The 18,273-nt window shown below is 38.9% G+C and overlaps 3 protein-coding genes across 5 annotated transcripts in view; all 3 read left to right on the top strand.

Annotated features, from left to right (window-relative positions):
- Positions 1-717: 717 nt before the first annotated feature.
- Positions 718-7,772, top strand: anxa13 (annexin A13). Of its 2 annotated transcripts, none has more exons than XM_058060627.1 (12): positions 718-1,331; positions 2,208-2,378; positions 3,243-3,318; positions 3,391-3,485; positions 3,558-3,725; positions 3,795-3,828; positions 4,862-4,941; positions 5,033-5,101; positions 5,165-5,266; positions 5,325-5,400; positions 5,478-5,590; positions 6,597-7,772. In XM_058060627.1, exons 2-12 carry the CDS (start codon positions 2,364-2,366, stop codon positions 6,714-6,716), a joined length of 948 nt encoding a protein of 315 aa, XP_057916610.1. In that variant the 5' UTR covers positions 718-1,331; positions 2,208-2,363; the 3' UTR covers positions 6,717-7,772. The 2 variants fall into 2 exon arrangements, with proteins under 2 accessions (XP_057916610.1, XP_057916608.1); XM_058060625.1 differs by having other exon boundaries at positions 731-1,331; positions 3,555-3,725; positions 6,597-7,757.
- Positions 7,773-7,916: 144 nt separating this feature from the next.
- On the top strand, positions 7,917-18,256 carry LOC131109063 (coiled-coil domain-containing protein 106-like). Of its 2 annotated transcripts, XM_058060623.1 has the most exons (7): positions 7,917-8,046; positions 8,724-8,937; positions 9,011-9,214; positions 9,282-9,488; positions 9,887-11,983; positions 16,199-16,965; positions 18,201-18,256. In XM_058060623.1, exons 2-5 carry the CDS (start codon positions 8,727-8,729, stop codon positions 10,264-10,266), a joined length of 1,002 nt encoding a protein of 333 aa, XP_057916606.1. In that variant the 5' UTR covers positions 7,917-8,046; positions 8,724-8,726; the 3' UTR covers positions 10,267-11,983; positions 16,199-16,965; positions 18,201-18,256. The 2 variants fall into 2 exon arrangements, with proteins under 2 accessions (XP_057916606.1, XP_057916607.1); XM_058060624.1 differs by having other exon boundaries at positions 7,983-8,937.
- The window catches only part of myo3a (myosin IIIA), a 39,512-nt gene continuing 38,227 nt past the window's right edge, over positions 16,989-18,273 (top strand). The window contains exon 1 of the mRNA XM_058060604.1: positions 16,989-18,252. The gene's annotated coding sequence lies outside the window, so the exon portion shown is untranslated. The remainder of the gene's footprint in view (positions 18,253-18,273) is intronic.

Here is an 18,273-nt window from a genome sequence, read left to right as displayed (position 1 = left end):
CGGCACAACACCGGAGCCTTTTTGGGAATCCAGGAGATCGATACGTCTGCTTCTTCTTCAGGGAAGTAACCCACTATAAAATTATGAATGAATATTAGTACTTTGATATGTATTAACCATCTATTTTTCTCAACTATTTATTGTAGTGTTGTGTGCGTGTGTGTGACTTGACTGAAATGACAGCGGACATGTTTGTAGTCTTTTACTGTACAGCCAACGTCTGCTCATATTTTTAGCCTTCAGCTGTTTGAAGCTGGCGTACGGGGGCACACACACACACACACCGGTAGTGACTCATCGCTCTTTCATTTGGTGTGTGTGTGTGTGTGTGCCGTTGACTCATAAAGACGAGGGTCGCCTGGTGGGAGGGTTCGAACGCTACTGTTTTATAAGCAGGAAAAGTGTGTCAGCCAACAGACGCAAAAGTGACGAAAACATGCACGTATTTGACCTTTGACCCCGCTTACCTTGCACCAAAGTCATTAGCTGTGTTTGGTAATAATAATGTGCATTTTAACACTGGGATTGGGCAATTTTAAAAACATTTTGTTTTATAATTTATATTTATAGAATATTATATATTATATTTATATAATATATAATATTCTTATATAATTATATATTATTATAAATGTAGAATATCTATATATAAATATATATATAATTATATATAATTTACATTTTTTGTTTATTTAATATGCCCATTTGTGATGATGTGTGGGAATTTAAAGACTTGCACTAACAAAAAGGGCTGTGCGTGTGTGTGTGTGTGTGTGTGTGTAGGACAAGCAGGCACTCATCTGCACTTTGTTTCGAGTGTACACCGTGTGTAATATTTGACTCATAATCACTATTGTCACCACATACACACGCAAACATACTGTATATATACAGTACCAACATAGCACAAAGCCCAAGGCCAGAACACCAGTGAGTCACACTTGGCTGTTGAAGTGTTCCTTCAGTAAAAAAAAAAAAAAAAAAAAAGAGTTTGACGTCATCAACCTTCATCAGCCAATTATAGCAACATGCTAACTGTTTTCTTTGCCTGCAGGTAGCTGCTGGATGGAGGCGAGGTGCAGGAAAAGTCAGATAATTCAAACACTATTAAGTCACTTTATGCTTCAGTGTGTCCGAGGGCGGTCCAATACATGAGCTGTCATGTTTTGTCAGATTATTATGGGCATGCCTACAATGCAAGCTAACATTATTGTTCATACTTATGTGTTATATCTTATTGGTTAGGGTTTGAGTTCCATCCATCCATCCATTTTCTATGCCGCTTATCCTCATTAGGGTCAACGTTTTTGTCAACGCTAATGCATCATACTGTGAGTAATATTTTGACCCTCATTTTAAACAATTGTGTGATGAATATCATATTACATCACTATAGAGCCATCTCCTGTATTAGGGTCGATTGAGGCCGATATATTTACATTTATTTATTTATTTATTTTTAATTATTAGATCATATTTGCAGTACAACAAACGTAATCTGATATGAGCAAACAGCAGCTAAACATGGCACGCCCTCTCGTGGGTATATCTAGGCACTCTCACTGTATTTTGTCTTATGGCCACCAGAGGGCGACATTATTTCAATGACATTTTAGTTGCAATGTGATGCTTACGTGTTTCAACTAATACATGTAAACTAAAAAGCATTACGAGAGCGTAAGTGGAGTCATTAAAATGAACAGTATCGCTGAATAAGTATATATTTTATAACAAGGTTGTATTGATTATTCAATTGGATGTGATTAAAGCAAAAAAAGTCAGTTTAAAATGATAACGCTAGACAAAGGGCTTGATTTAATCAAGTAAACAAATCACATGACTGAAAAACACATAGCTCACCACTACAAGCGTACTAAAACATATTAGATATTTATTTATTCCTTGTATATATAATATTTTGACCATGTAATGTAGCTGAAATAACATTTAAGTCAACTACATTCTTATTTTTTAATTAAAAAAGACATCTCCAGAATATAGTACTATATTTCTATAGCGAATAAAGTGCAGTTAATGTAGTTGGCCATTAGCCGGCAGTGTTCCTGCATGTTTCTCTTTTTCTCTTGTGTCTCAATTATCCTCACATTTACATGATTATTATTTATATGAGTATCAAAATATACTCATTAAATGAACAACACAACATTTTTAACGGGTAATATTAGATTTCGTGTTAAAATTGACAGGGTCTAATGTGGGGAGTGCAACTACTGCGACGTAGCGGTCCGTGATGACGTCACACGCTCCCTTCCACAGACACTGGACTGGACGGCAAAAAACTATCCCGGAGAAAGCCAACCCCCCAGTATCAGCACCACTAGCCGGATTCAAGAGGTCCAGTCATGGGAAACTGCCAGGTCGGTGTGGGTTCTGTTGTCTAAGCTTTGACACCTTCAAGTCCCGATCCAAATACGCTAACTTAATTCTTACCTGATTAGCTAATGTCGCAGTTTTCGAGTACGTGTATTTTGATACGTTTTCTGGTTGCGTAACATGACGTAATTTACGCTACTTTTCACTTGTTGTAGTTCGCGTCACTGTTTTGTAATTTAGGTTCCACAATAACCGTGGACGGTAGTGGGGGGTGTACCGTGGGGAGGAGGCCACTCCCCTGCGGAATTCATCGCAGCTCCGTTACATGGGGGAGGGGTCGTGTTGCATTCACGGTCTTGTAATGGAAGATATAGTAAAGCTCCATTGATGCTTCAAAAGTCTTGAAAAAAAGTGATTTAATTGCCAATCCTGTTAAAGGTTTCAGCATAAAATCTGATTTTTTTCTGGGATTGAGTGATGGGCTTCCTGAGCCCTCCCATCCTCACAAGTGTCCACTTTTCCACTACACTGTTGTTTGTTTAAAACTAAAGAGGGGCCTTGAATTCTTTCCCAGGAGCTTTGTGGTCATCCACCAGCTGCCCCTTCATGCCTGTCACGGACGAGCATGCTGCATTCATGGTCATGGAATTTAATTAAAGTCACGCCCCCTATGGGTTGTATACTAAATGCTTTGAATGACAATGCAGAGCGTCTGTGTCGGTCTGTGTTGACTGTATGTAATGTAGCAACTGCACTTCAATTGTATAGGATGGGTTTGATTCCGATTAGGATGGATACAAGTGCTTTGACGAGCTGCCCACTGCACCACTGTGTAAAGGCTTAAAAACCCACATGAGCCGGAAACAATGCAACGAAATAACAATCAAAATGTTTGTTTTCGCCTGTAGCCCACCATCGTGCCCTACGAGGATTTTGACGTCCACGCCGACATCAAGGCCATCCGCAAAGCCTGCAAAGGACTGGGTGAGTTGGAGGAAGTCCGCTTCGGAATCACCACCGCAAGTACGATGAGGATAACATTTGTGTGCTTTACAGGAACCGACGAGCAGGCCATCATCGACATCCTAGCCAACCGCAGCTCTGATCAACGTCAGGAAATCAAACAGGCGTATTATGACAAATATGACGACGTGAGTATGCCACACGTATCATATATTGAGAGTCTCCATTTGCATCATTGAGGGTTTATATGTCGCTAGGAGCTGGTCGATGTCCTGAAGAGCGAGCTGTCGGGTAACTTTGAGAAGGCCATTCTGGCCATGCTGGACCCGCCCATCGTTTATGCCGTCAAGGAGCTGAGGAGGGCCATGAAGGGGGCGGGCACGGACGAGGACGTGCTGGTGGAGATCCTCTGCACCGCCACCAACGCGGTCTGTCACACACACATTTACACCTAGCCTCGAACTTGTCTTTATTCTTATTTGGGTGTTTTTCCTCAGGATGTCGCCATGTTTAAGGAATGCTACTTTCAAGGTACTAATTTACCTTTCCTTGTTCGTTGATTTAATAGCTGACTTATTTGCTGACCTTAAACACACACAAAACATTCCATCACACTTTAACCTTCCATTTCAGTTAATATACATCATTTTCCTGAGGTAATCATATCTTTAATAATGATTTGGAGTGCATGAAAAAGTGCAAAAAAAAAACATAGCTATCTTTACATAGCTCAACCAAAGAAACACACACACCTTTCACAGCAACAGCTCAGTGGCAACACTTTAAAGCGCATGCAGAGGTAGATAAAGCTGCTGGATACTTGACTAATCATAACGCATGGTTGCTACATATTAACATGTGTACTCTATTGCACAACACAGATAGAACCAATGTTGTAACAGCAGTAAGGAGCAGACTGCTACAATTGTGGAATTGAATTGAGGCTTAATTGTAGCATTTACAGTAGTAATACTACAAGGGAATTGGTATTTTGTCATATGATTACATCACTTTTTGTTTTATTTCTTCAGGGAAGAAGTAAATTTGAAACACTTATATGCTAGGACTACGTTAAAAAGCCATAGCATTTCAGTATGTGGAATCAAACTATGGAATGGATTGAGTAAGACCCTCAAACAATGCACAACGATGAGCCAATTCAAGAAACAATACAAGCAGTTGATGTTTGCTAAATACAAGGATGAAGAGTCTTGAACCAGTCATGATGTGCTATACATATCACTATATTGACGGTTACTATGGTACCCTTAATTTAATTTAATTTAATTTAATTTAATTTAATTTAATTTAATTTAATTTAATTTAATTTAATTTAATTTAATTTAATTTAATTTAATTTAATTTAATTTCTATATTAGGAAAGCAGGAAGTGAACAAATGTAACAGTTACTGATTGTAAAAGTACCAGATGGAGGGGTAGGATTTAATAAGCTTTGCTTCTTCCTACTCCTTTTGGACATGTGGAACTGTGAACTGATTATGTGATGCATTCAATTGTAATCTGATGTATGTTCAAATGAAATAAAACCATTACCATTTTCAGTGCACGAGCGTGACCTGGAAGCAGACATCGAGGGCGACACTAGCGGCGACGTCCGAAACTTGCTCATGGCTCTTCTGCAGGTGCGCTACGCATCCTTTACTCCAGCTATTAGACTTATGTTTTTGTTAGCGCTCATGCTAATGCATTTAGTGTTTGTTGACGGTATCACAGGGCAACAGGGATGAAAGCTACGAGGTGGACGAGGCTCTTGCGGAGGAGGACGCCACCTGTCTCTTTGAGGTACTTTGTGTCTTCTTAATGTAGTTGTTGGCCTCACTGTAAGTTATATGTATGCTAATTCAGGCTGGCGAGGGCCGATTCGGAACCGACGAGTCCACCTTCAGCTTCATCCTGGCCTCCAGGAACTACCTGCAGCTCCAGGCCACCTTCAAGGTGTACGAGCAGGTGAGTTCTAATGTTAAAGATCAGTGTCCACTTCCTGACTTCTTTTAAATCCCCGCAGTTGTCTGGCACCGAAATTCTGGACGCCATCGAGAGCGAGACTTCAGGCACCTTAAAGAGATGCTACGTCGCTCTCGGTGGGTTTAATGAACAGGTGGCTTGTGTTGAGAAATGATATCACCTCACCGAACATCCTTCTTTTCGACGCTGATAGTGAGAGTCGCCAAGAACCCGCAGCTGTACTTTGCCAGACGTCTTCACGATGCCATGAAGGGGGCGGGGACTGATGAGGACACGCTCATTCGCATTATTGTGGTCCGCTCTGAGGTAATACTGCCTCTATCAAAGTAAAAAGTATTGTATATTGTGTAAATCATTATATAATAATCACCATAATAATATGAAGTAATTATATATAAATGTACAAATATATTTTTATTTAATGTTTGGAATGATTGAAAATATTTTTGAAATTATTTAATATTATAGTGAAAATATTAAAAGTATTTGTATATATTTTTATACATTTTCATAAAAGATTATTATAATATGTCATAGTTAAATGGTAAAAATTAACTTGTGAAATATTCTAATATTAATTACGATAATGTGCATAATAATAATAATAATAAAAAATAAAAACTTGTATTTAATTAATTTAAAATAATGATTGTATGATTATTATTATTAAGTCATAATATTCTAATTTTATTAAAATATTTATAATAATACCCACATTGGAAGCTATTTCTATTCTATAACAAATCATAAAGATTATAATAATAATAATAATAATAATACAATCATTGGAATATTATTTTAAATTAATTAAATACAAGTTTTTATTTTTTATGTCATAATATTATAATTTTATTATAATATTTATAATCATACCCACATTGGAAGCAATTTTTATTCTATAACAAATCATAAAGATTGCAATAATAATAATAATCATATCAATAATACAATCATTGGAATATTATTTTAAATTAATTAAATAAAAGTTTTTATTTTTTTATGTCATAATATTCTAATTTTATTATAATATTTATAATAATACCCACATTGGAAGCTATTTTTATTCTATAACAAATCATAAATATTGCAATGGTAAAAATAATAAGAATCATAACAGTAGTAGTAATAATATAGCAAAAATAATTATAATAATAATTGATTATTACGATGAAATTCCTTCAAATTTTAGCCAGTTTGCCTTTCTAATGTCTACAGGTAAGTTGATACTACTATGTGTTGCGTTTATGTCAGCTATTTCCAATTAAAGAAGCCTATAGTGAAACATTCAGTACTGTATTGCCTTTATCAACAGTATGACCTGGAGACCATCAAAGACCTCTACCTGGAGAAGTACGACGTGTCCCTGAAAGACGCGCTGAAGGGCGAGTGCAGCGGCGACTTCAAGCGCCTCCTGTTGGCCATCTGCCACTGAGGACGCTTCACCGCCGCCGCACACCATGTGATGTTAGGTTACTGTGTTGTGTTCTTTTTTTTTTTAACCTCTGACCCCGACACTGAAAATCTGTAGCTACTAACCAACTGATCCCACGTCAGTTTTTTAACCATTTTAGGGAGCCGGGTGGTGACTTTAAGGACTGTGATTTTACTGTAAGGGAGTTTAAAGGCATGGACGTATGAGAGAGTTGGATGCAGCACAATAACAATCGCAGACAACTCCCGACGATGGCCAGTGTGACAAAGGTCAAAGGTCAGTTCTTTCACTGTGTTGACTTCTGTCCGTCATCTGGAGGCCAGTGTCTTGCCTCCATTTTACATCCATGACCTTTTTTTTGTGTACTACTGCAACATACACTGATCTACCGATGTGTTTGTATTATTCGACTACTTGTGTCTCCGCTGTTGTTGATTATAAACAGTAATCACTCCTTGTGGCTTGAAGGAGCTCAAATGTTGCTGGACATCCCAGTTTATCCAGTTTTTATCCATTTTAACCGGTTTATTAAGCCTAAAAGACCTGAAGGTACACAACAAACTGCCACTTAAGCAGCAAAATAACCTGATACTATAATATAATATAATATGATATAATCAAATGCTGCTTTTTTAAAAAAATAATACTTGAATCAAAACTGGACAAACTGGAGATTTACTCAACATTGGGCCAGTGACATGGTTCGCGTACGCAAAGTAAATTGAACATAATTTCTGTGTATTGATTTACAGAATGTTTTTTTTTTCCTGTCCAATAATACACGTAGAAACACTTGACAAACACAACTACACCTCACTTTATATTATATTTTTATATCCTATGACTAACAGCTAGAGTATTAAATTAATGTTATTAATAGTATATGAATAATATAGGCCAGCTCATTGTGTAACATTTGAACATGTATGTGTCCGTGGCAGCTGCGGTGTGTTCAAATACAACTAATGCAATCGTGTGATGATCGTATCAGCACTAATATTAGCTTAAGAGTTAAAATATTGTATGCCTTGGTATAGCTAAGCAAATGTAGCATTAAATAAAGTTATGTCACGCATATTTCCCCCTTTTTTTCCCTTGTGATTACCTTCAAAGCTCCGTTTACATATTGGAAAGTACGATTTTCCTTATTTAACCTGAAGGCAACATCCCATTCGATTATCACGCTCGCTCTCTTGCTCCGAGGCCCCGCCTACTCCGCCATGCCTATGTGAGTCTCATTTTCTTGTTGTGTATATTAGTGGAAAAAACCGTGACATTCCACCCTGATTGACACGCTCAAACATCGTGACCAGCTTTTCATCTCTTCAAGGTAGGTCGAGATGCGTGTTTTTCGTCGTTTCGAGGCTTCTTTTGTGTCGTCTTTGCCGGCAATTAACGGCACCAGTGGTCATTAGCATCCATTTTGGTGCATGAAAGCTAACGTTAATTACAGACACCGCAGTAAGGTGGTGGACGCTTTGTTTACCAGCAAGCGCTGCTTAATACATATTCGTGGAACTGTAAAATACATTATTTCGACCGTAAACGATGGTCTGTCGCTGGATTATTATTAATAGATTAAATCCATCATGGTCTCCATGGTAACATGAAGGTGGGGGAAGACAGCCCCACTTCCTGTTTCAGAATCACATATTTATGTTCAACGTAGACCCTTTAATGCACCACTAGGGTATGTTTACATTAAGTACGAACAGTGTGTGAAGTAATGACTTGTATTAACATGAATAATTTAACAAATTAAAGGTAGAATTAGTCGTTTAATAGAGGATAAGCGGTAGAAAATGAACGAATGAATAGTCAATTGTGTCTTGCAATACTGCTTTAGTCCTCTAGAGAGAGCCAGTACCTTCCTAATGCATATAAGAGTAATTGTTGGTGTTGAATGTTTTTTGTAATATTTAGAATTGTATTAATTTGACTGTGAATTTAGCCATGATGTGTACACTAGTAACTTTATTTTTGCTAACATTATTTTTATGAATTCAGGAGATGTCGTCCTTGTGGCAGCAGGAAGTGTCAGGTTATTCGCCCTGCGTGGAGATCGATTCAAGTTGTGCGAGAAGGAGCAATGACAGACTCGGCTCGCCATCCTGGCTGAAGCAGGAGCACGATGACGTCCGTATCATCAAATGGGAGAGCTTCCAAGCTGCGACCTCAGCAGATGTGGTTCAAGACAATACGCCCAGCAGCGCCATGTCAAGTGAATGCTTATGTTCCTTACATTGTACACTGCTATGGTCCGGTATGTTCTAATCATCTTCTTATCCAACCAGCTTCTTCTCACCTTGAGAGCTTGCCTCCGAAGGTCCTGCTGACTATGACCAGGTTGCAGTGCATGCTGGAGAGTAAACAAGAACGTATCGCCGCCTTGGAGCGCCAGGTGGAAGATCTGATGCAGGACCGCAAGTTCCTACGGAGTCAAATTGAGAACCTGACTAGAAGTCGCTCCTTTGCATCACCTGGTCCCGCCACAGAAGGTCAGTTGAGTTCAGGTGTCACATTCACCCTTGGTAGCTGTTCTAATTCTAGTCATTCTCTACACAGTGTCAAAGGCCAACAAAGGAGCTCACCCAGAGGCTAAATCTCGAAAAAGAGACAGAGCGTCCTCAAATTCTTCTGCCAGCGGCGATAGCGGGTCCGAAGCATCGGACTCATCCGTCATGTCTGCAGCTTCCAGTGAGCTCAGAAGAAAGAAGCACCATAAGGAGAAGAAGAGGTCCAAGAAAGGCAAAGACTACTGTAGAAAGAGAGGTAAGAAGACCTCCGTCGAGGATGAAATGTAGCATTGTAGCACATGTAGCATTCTAAAAATTAAAAAAATACATTTTTTAAATAAAATAATTTAAAAAAATAAATAATTTTAAAAATAATTTTTAAAATATTTTTTAAAATATTTTTTAAAATATTTTTTAAAATATTTTTTAAAATATTTTTTAAAATAATTTTTAAAATGTTTTTTAAAATAATTATTTTTATAATTTTTTTATAATTTTTTTTAAAATAATTGTTTAAATATTTTTTTAAATAATAAAAAAAAATGTAAAAATAATTTTAAAAAATGCACATGTAGCATTATTCCATTGGTACCATTACAAATGAACTAACATACCACCATTAATGACATTTCCTGCGGTGTTCCCCCCCTCCAGCCACCGGGGTGCAGTACGTCATCCACCGCTACAAGCAGGTGCTCTCCGCTTTCATCAAAAAGAAGAGCATGAGCGAAGCCTTTCGCCACCTCTGCATCGACCGCAACACCATCGCCAACACGGCCTCCATCGCCGAGCTCCACCTGGCCGGCAAGGACGTGGCGCCGCTGGTGGGCACGTTTCGCCCCGGCGAGGAAACATTGGTGAGCTACGCTCAAAGGTGCACGCTGGCCATCGACAGCGACGCCGAACTCTCGCGCAGGATCGACCACATGAAGGCCAACGGTCAGCTGCTGCCCATCTCGGGGAAAAGGTCCAGGTTGTTGCATTCTCACCTCCCACCACTCGGGGGAGTCACAGAAAGCATTTTGATAGGGTGATACTATTTAGTCATCATAATTGCATTATATACCTCGAAGTACTGCTATTTAATACCCGCGCATTTCACTTTGTTTTCCAATATTGAAGCCCGGTGTAGTACGTGACATGGCCAGCAGATGGCGGTGCATACACAATAACACAATGCTACTCTTTGGCCCTCTGGCCAAGATGGTGGATTTCATGTTGTTTCTTTGTCTGTATTCGTAGATGTTTTTTTCTTTACAAACTATATAAATGAAACTTATTAATAAAACACATTAATGTGAGGTTTTCTATCTGGTGGAGGGTGCTTGGGTGACATTCTTTATTAATAACTTCCCTGCTGTTTGTTGTTTTTTTTGTTTTTATTTTTACACAGATTCAACTTAACCCCCCCCCCCCCCTCCCACACACACACACACACAGCTATTTGAACAAGCCCACGCACCCCAATAACCACCCCCACCCCCATTTGACGTGAACCCATTCCGTCATGTCTCATCTCATTCTCCATCTCAGCAGCATCAGTCGTGATGGTGGGCGGCGAGGATGCCTGGCCAGAGGGGACAGGTGCATGCTGGTCCTAAGAAGAGCGTGTCGTCGGGGGGGCTGAAATGCATGAGAAGACGCAACTGTGCTTTTTTTTTTTTTCTTCTTCTTTTTAGGTGATACACTTCACCTTGTACCGAGGCGACAGGAAGCTGGACTCTTTTCACTCATAACTGATCTGAGGCCAGCTGCCATTTTGTGACTGCAGGTGTTGGACACACAGTCCAGACTCCTACTTGGCAAAAAGAGCATCTGGACCCCCTCCACAGACACATTGGAGTCCAATCAGGCCTCTGGGTGGTGCAAGCATAGGGTTAGTCGTTATCTTGTTACATAAAAGATTAGTAGGCTTGTCATGGTGCAACACAGCTCCGACTTGAACTGTTGGTTTTTCTTAATACTTTGAAAAATCCCATAAAAATCCCATACAGTATTTAGATTATATATGCATGAAATACCTCATGCAACAGTTACTTAGTAGCACATTGGCTCATTCCTCCATTTTATTAGTTCAAGCAGTTATTCTTTATAAAACACTACACAGCGCCTCTTCACCTTAGCATTGACCTTGTCTGCAGAGAGCTTAAAAATAACCCCCTCCCCGCCCCAAAAGTGGGTCACCTCTGTACAAAAGCATCAAGTGGTGCATTGTGGGTATTTTTTTTTAAACCCCCCTCTGGTAGAATTGAGGTGGCGTGTGCGCTATTCTCACTGCTTTCTCATTTCAGTTGGACAGCAAGGAGCCTTTGCTATATATCGTTATGAACCGCCCTTGGAGCACGCATCCGCTACCCGTCTAGGCGTGGAGGTGTTGTCGTCAGCGGAGGAATAAATCAAAGCGGGGAAATAATCCTCATTAAACAGACTTATCTTGGTAATTATAACACAGGAGAGAGTGGCGATGCTAATCTGAGAGCAGCAAGTCCGGAGGTGGCGCTTACGCTCCATCTGGCTGACACTGATAACAACTTATCATAGGATAGTGGGGGGGTTAGCTGCTGGGTAACCACGGTGAAAAGGAAAATGGCGTGTGGGGCCGTAATGTATTCCACGGGAAACCAGCAAACATGATAAAAAAAAAATTGAAGCCTCCTTTGGTAAAATTGTGGTGATAAAGCCACAGTGGAGGTGTGTGGGGAGGCCTGGAGAAACAAGATGGCGGCTTGACTGATGAGGCTGTAAATATGGGTGAGTGCATCTGTATTATAGCGTGAGGCAAAACATGCACCTCAGGATTAAACCAGACTTGTTTTTAGCCCCCAGCCTGGTGGTAAAAAAGAGGAATGGGGGGGTCACATTGTGTATTGTTTTTGACACAAGCTTCCAAAATAAAACATCCCTTACATTAGACTCGCCCCTCCCTTGTGCACCATTTTGGGACACAAAGGAGGTGAGTGAGTGAGTGTGGAACATGTCTGACGTATAGACCAAGCATGAATGCTACTGGTTCCTTATGTAGTGACGCCAGTACACAGTCATTCCAATATTTTATATATATATATATATATATATATATATATATATATATATATATATATATATATATATATATATATATATATATATATATATATATATATATATATATATATATATATATATATATATATATATATATATATATATATATATAATATATAAATGTTTATATAAAAAAGTTCTAAAAATATAGGTATGTGACTAGCACATTTATTTATTTATTCATTATGTAGCCTAGCTTACAATCTTCATGTGATTATAAACACTCTCCCTTTACAAAAATAAGCATTATTCATTTAACAATATGTGTAATATTCAAGATAGTATTCTAATATTTTGAGTAACTATAATGATATATATATATAAATATAACTTATAAACATTAATTCATACATCCAGCTTGATTAGCATACTGTATTAACGACTGTTGCTGATTCATTGTCATCCATTTCCTGTTTTGTTGCGTCATCCTTGCCTCACGTGTTACTCTACTTCCGGGGTTTTGACTTTCCCTCCTTTTTTTGGTGTCAACAATACACCTGAACCCTGTTTTTTTATTTTATATTATGTAGACTAGCTTACAATCTTCATGTGATTATAAACATTCTCCCTTTACAAAAATAATTATTCATTTAACAATATGTGTAATATTCAAGATGGTATTATAATATTTTGAGTAACTATAATGGTATATACCTCATAAACATTAATTCATACATCTAGCTTGATTAGCATACTGTATTAATTAACGACTGTTGCTGATTCATTGTCATCCATTTCCTGTTTTGTTGCGTCATCCTCGCCTCACGTGTTATTCTACTTCCGGGGTTTTGACTTTCCCTCCTTTTTTTGGTGTCAACGATACACCTGAACCCTGTAAGTCATTATTAATGGAGTTCGTTTATCACCGTGTTTGTTGGAGTTAATAAAACAAACCTTATTTTCGCATTCATTTGCTGAACTACACAGCCATGAATTTGTAAGTATTCACTTTAATTGTCCTGTCTGCTTTTAAACCACTTTAAACAGTTTGGCTTTGTAACATTGTGTTGTGATCTTTTGAGTGTTTAACACCCTTTGTGTAACACGATAAGCCTGATTGTCCTTCCTCCATATCCAACAAGAGGGATTGTGTCAGATTAGAAGGAAACTAGAAGGATTTCTCTGCCTGTGACCCATATTATGCTAAATGTTAATTAATTGCAAAGGGGAAATGTTTTTATAATTAATTTTATAAATGGTTGGCGAACTTTCCACCATTGAGACGAATGATACGGTGGTGGGTTCAAGGTGTTATACCCTGTCAGGAATATTCGGCGTCGACTGTAGTTAGTTTGTGTTTTGTTTATTAGAGTGGACTCAGTTTTGAGTAATTGGTGATTCCGGGTGCCGTACTTCCGCTTCCTCCTCGTATTTTCCTCATTTTGTGTTATTCTGACGCGAACAAGTCAACAGCAGTCCCATGTCCAACAGCAAATAACGTCTCTAGTCCATTCATTATTACAACGACACTTCCTCATTGTCACGAGACAGACAGCGAGATGCATTCATGGACATTTCGACAATCACAACGTCTTTATTGTGTGTGTATGTGTGGTTCTAAATAAATTATAATAATATTCTTATCACTTACTTTGGAACTGAAAAGCCCATTTTAAAATAAATTTTAATAGTTTTTTTCTGTGTAAGGTACGCCTTGAGTGCCTCAGAAGGTCCAGCTAACAGGTATACAGTGATTAAATAACAATGAAAAGATATTTATTGCACTTTCTAGAGCAGGGATGTCCAAAGTACGGCTTGGGGGCCACTTGTTTTTCACATTGGAGAAATAAAATCGAACCAAAGACAAACAAACAATGTGAAAAATAGAGCAAAACGTCACAATAACAAAGCAAGCAAAAAGCGCAAAGTGTTAAAGTGCCCCCCGCACACTCCTATTCTGTTCCACATGTATAGTCAAGCTGTTAAAGGATGTCTTGAGCATGCAATGGTAGCCAAAAATGCATTCTCAAGCCCACAAAGCTCACCAAAATGGCATTTCATGGATGTATTTATCTCCAATATTACCCTAATGATCCTTTCATTGGCGGCACCATCCCATCGTCATTCAAGAGGCTGGTGATGGGCTTCATCCCACAGCTGGGAGTGGAGTCACGGCCCGCTGCCTCCACACAATAGCGAGGCCAGACGTGGACTCCATTCGTTCACGCCGCATGACCTCGACCACAATGGGCCCCCCTGCCATCAGTGGCCTTGCAGCTACATGGCAAAAATCAGCACGGCGGAGTGTAGGGTCGACATTGCGGGTGTCCTGTTTTTAATGTGATGCTGGATAATATTGATTTAGCATTCACACAAAAGAGCAAGCTGCAAATCGATTCTTTTATCAATCAGTCAATCAAGCCTCCTCATGAATGGTTGCAGTGACTTAAGGAGACCTTGTCCTGCTGAGCCACTCACAGAAATACCTTTTCTTTGCATAGAAAATAATAGTGTTGATAAATGTAGTGGCAGTCATAGACGATGAGCAGTATGTAGGTTACCTGTCAGGGAAATTAAGCCTGTTAGCGGATTATCTGAGGCGTCACACGTTTTAGCCCAGAGGTGTCTCATCTGATATTTCATACCTTCCACTGGCGCTTTTTCTGCTTTTGTGTAATTTCTCGCATTAATATAGAACAGCAGGAGAGAGGGGGGCTTGAAATATATAAAAAATATATACCTACACTACACAGCGATGTAAATATGATAAGATATGCCTTTATTCGTTCCTCAGTGGGTTTACATCAACAGAGCATCCTTTGTATGCGTATATTTATTTTAACTGAGACAAAAAAAAGAATGTAGAAAAAACAAAAATCATTCATTTTCACCAGGGGGTGCTGGAGCCTATCCCAGCTATCTTTGGGCAAGAGGCGGGGTACACCCTGGACTGGTCGCCAGCCAATCACAAGGCACATATACATAGACAAACAACCATTCACACTCACATTCATACCTATGGACAATTTGGAGTCGACAATTAACCTAGCATGTTTTTGGAATGTGGGAGAAAACATTCCTTAACATTCATTAAACTTTCAGACCGTTTTAGTGTAGTAAATACATCTGCATGTGATACTTTTGATGATGTGTATCTTTATTTTGAGGAGCCCAGAGAGGGGCTAACGTCATTGCAGCACCCCAATGAATGCGTTGCTCAGATGCAATACAGTATGGGAAAACTTAAGGAGTTGTTGTTTTTTTGTTTTATATTCATATTGGTACATGTTTGTATATTTGAGTGTGAAGTTGCTGTATGATGACTTATATTGTTATATTATATGCAATATTTTTATACACTATACTGTTATACACAATCACAGGGAACATATAGACAAACAACCATTCACACTCGCATTCATACCTATGGACAATTTGGAGTCGCTAATTAACCTAGCATGTTTTTGGAATGTGGGAGGAAAACGGAGTACCCGGAGAAAACCCACGCATTCACGGGGAGAACATGCAAACTCCACACAGGGATGGCCGAGGGTGGAATTGAACCCTTGTCTCCTAGCTGTGAGGTCTGCGTGCTAACCACTCGATTACAATTTTTTTGATTTGTAATGAAAAGCAGATATGGTTAAAATATTCCGCACAGTCACCAATGGTGTAGGTTACCAAAGGTCAGCTGATGGTGGTGCTCCACTACTCAGATGGCTCTAAAGGGATGCCAGGGAGCAGATGTTGAGATATTTCAGTGTGGACTGGCTGAGTGATGGACGCTATTTCCATCAGGAGTGTTCAATTAGCATAATGAGGCGGGAAAGAGTGTCAACTTTCACACAACAGGATCTAAAAATACCAGGAAAGGTCCTATTATGATGGAAGGTGCTATGTTATTATTGCTCATGTTGTTATTATTATTATTATTGTGTACAGGGACGGGGGTGCGACTGTTGGACTGCTTGGACCCCTGCCCACCCCAATCACACGGCTGTTAGGACCATCAGAGTGCGGCTCCTGGGAGTCATCTGTGAGGCGATGGAGCAGGAAATGAGCTTGCCTGGCGGAGGTCGTGCTTGACGAGGCCTCGCCGGCGGCCATTCACTGTGGAGGGGGGAGGAGCCGTGCAGTCTCACTCTCTGTGTTTTACTTTTTTTAAGATGTAGTACTATGAGAAACCAAACAGAATGAAGTAGTATTTTTCAAAATATCATAATGTTGAAATAGTTAATGAGGAAACACATCAGAAATGGAAATAAGTGTAATTTTCTAAGAATAAAGTGAAAATATTAAGATAAAAAGTTGTAATAAACTCATCATGGGCAAAGATAATGTAATTGTAGTACTACAGTGTATAGTACATTTAGTAGCACCTACATCAGATACATACAGTAGTTTTGTGCTTGGAAGGATTATCTAAAAGTGTGTGACCTCTGCTTCTGTAACAGGAGACGGCTGCGTGAGGTCACGGCCTGCTGCTCCTCCTGACTTCCTTCCCCCTCACCACCACCAACGCCGCCGCCTCTTCTCACCTGTCTAAAAGTTCGGATGCCATCGGACTTCCTTTTTAAAAAATGAAAGCAGTGACTCAAACTGCTGTGCTGTGCCCTGTGGTGCTCCTCTGTCTTCCTGCGCAAGGTGCAACGCCGGAGGGTGGGTCATCCGGTGTGCTCATCTTGACCATGTAAATGCATGTCTTAAGTGTAAGTTTGATTCCTTGTCGATTTGAATGATGCAAATGCGACGCCTTGTGTGCAAAGCCGCTGCTTCAGCCTTTCTTTGCAGCTTCTTTCACCAGTCGTCAAAGGTAAGCGTATTCGTTTTCTGTTGCTTACACGCTCCTCCAAAACCAGAATTATATTTAAAAAAATCTGTAGCTATGCGATTATTTCTGCAGTTGAATTGAATATATTGCTCATACTAACACAATTAAAATCTGACTTAAAATATTCAGATATGAAAGAAACCACTTAATTTACATAAGTTAATCCTACCCTGTCATTATTGATCTTTCTTTCAGGAAAATACACAAAAAATGGGCATGTGTAATATGGTGATTAATCATAAACAGTTGATTAATCTGAATTAATCAGATTAAAAGCTCATTGTCAGTGCTACTTTTAATGTTTTATCTTCTTTTTAATGCAAAAATGTATCAGTTAATCCTACCCTGTCATTGTTGATCTTTCTTTCAAGAAAATACATTAAAAAATGGCCATGTGTGATATAGTGATTAATCATGATTAATTATAAACCTGTGATTAATCTTAATTAAATTAAAATACTCCTTGTCAGTGCTACTTTTAACATATTTCATGAATAGTGAATTAAGTTGTGTTTTCGAATATACAGAAAACAAACCTGCAATCCGAAAAAAACTTTTTTCTTGAGTTTTATTTCACACTTCAACTACTGCGACTACTTCTATGTTTTAGCTCCTTGTATCAAAGTTAATCCTACCATGTCATTATTGATCTTTCTTTCAAGAAAATACATAAAAAATGGGCATGTGATATGCTGATTACTCACGATTAATTATAAACCTGTGATTAATCTGAATTAATCTTTTATTTATTTTTGCTCATTTTCCGTGCTACATTTAATATTTCTTGAATCGTGAATTAAGTTGTGTTTTCGAATATGCAGAAAAAAGAAAAAAAAAACGCTGTCCGAAAACTTGTATCGCAGAGGACGTTATTCAACTTTCTTGAGTTTTATTTCACACTTCAACTATTTCCACAAGTTTGTCAGGTTGTCAGGTCATCCCTCAATTGTTGGTATGCGGCCTGCGGTGGAAAAAAGTTGAGTTCATCAGAGAAATCCTTTGGATGTAATTTAGTATTAGACACTTTATATAAAGTACATCCTGTCGCTGCTAAGTGGATTCCCCCCTGGTGATACGTGCTGCTCATTATTTGTGCACTTGTTCTGTACGTAGGCCGGGTGCACGCCACATAGCAACTACTAACCGAAAGTGACGGCCAGACTAGGTGAGATAACAATACACACAC

This window comes from Doryrhamphus excisus, chromosome 21 (assembly GCF_030265055.1).
Source record: "Doryrhamphus excisus isolate RoL2022-K1 chromosome 21, RoL_Dexc_1.0, whole genome shotgun sequence".
NCBI classification, from domain to species: domain Eukaryota; kingdom Metazoa; phylum Chordata; class Actinopteri; order Syngnathiformes; family Syngnathidae; genus Doryrhamphus; species Doryrhamphus excisus.
Note: the sequence above shows the minus strand (reverse complement) of the source record. Positions and strands in the feature narration are given on the sequence as shown.

What these genes read in the sequence shown, in the direction of transcription:
- anxa13 (XM_058060625.1), top strand. An exon ending in TAAGGAATGCTACTTTCAAG is followed by an intron (nt 3,829 to 4,861) that starts GTACTAATTTAC and finishes TACCATTTTCAG; the next exon opens with TGCACGAGCGTGACCTGGAA. An exon ending in TGCTCATGGCTCTTCTGCAG is followed by an intron (nt 4,942 to 5,032) that starts GTGCGCTACGCA and finishes ACGGTATCACAG; the next exon opens with GGCAACAGGGATGAAAGCTA.
- LOC131109063 (XM_058060623.1), top strand. Translation starts at nt 8,727, where the DNA reads ATGTCGTCCTTGTGGCAGCAGGAAGTGTCAGGTTATTCGCCCTGCGTG. An exon ending in ACCTGGTCCCGCCACAGAAG is followed by an intron (nt 9,215 to 9,281) that starts GTCAGTTGAGTT and finishes TTCTCTACACAG; the next exon opens with TGTCAAAGGCCAACAAAGGA. An exon ending in AGACTACTGTAGAAAGAGAG is followed by an intron (nt 9,489 to 9,886) that starts GTAAGAAGACCT and finishes CCCCCCCTCCAG; the next exon opens with CCACCGGGGTGCAGTACGTC.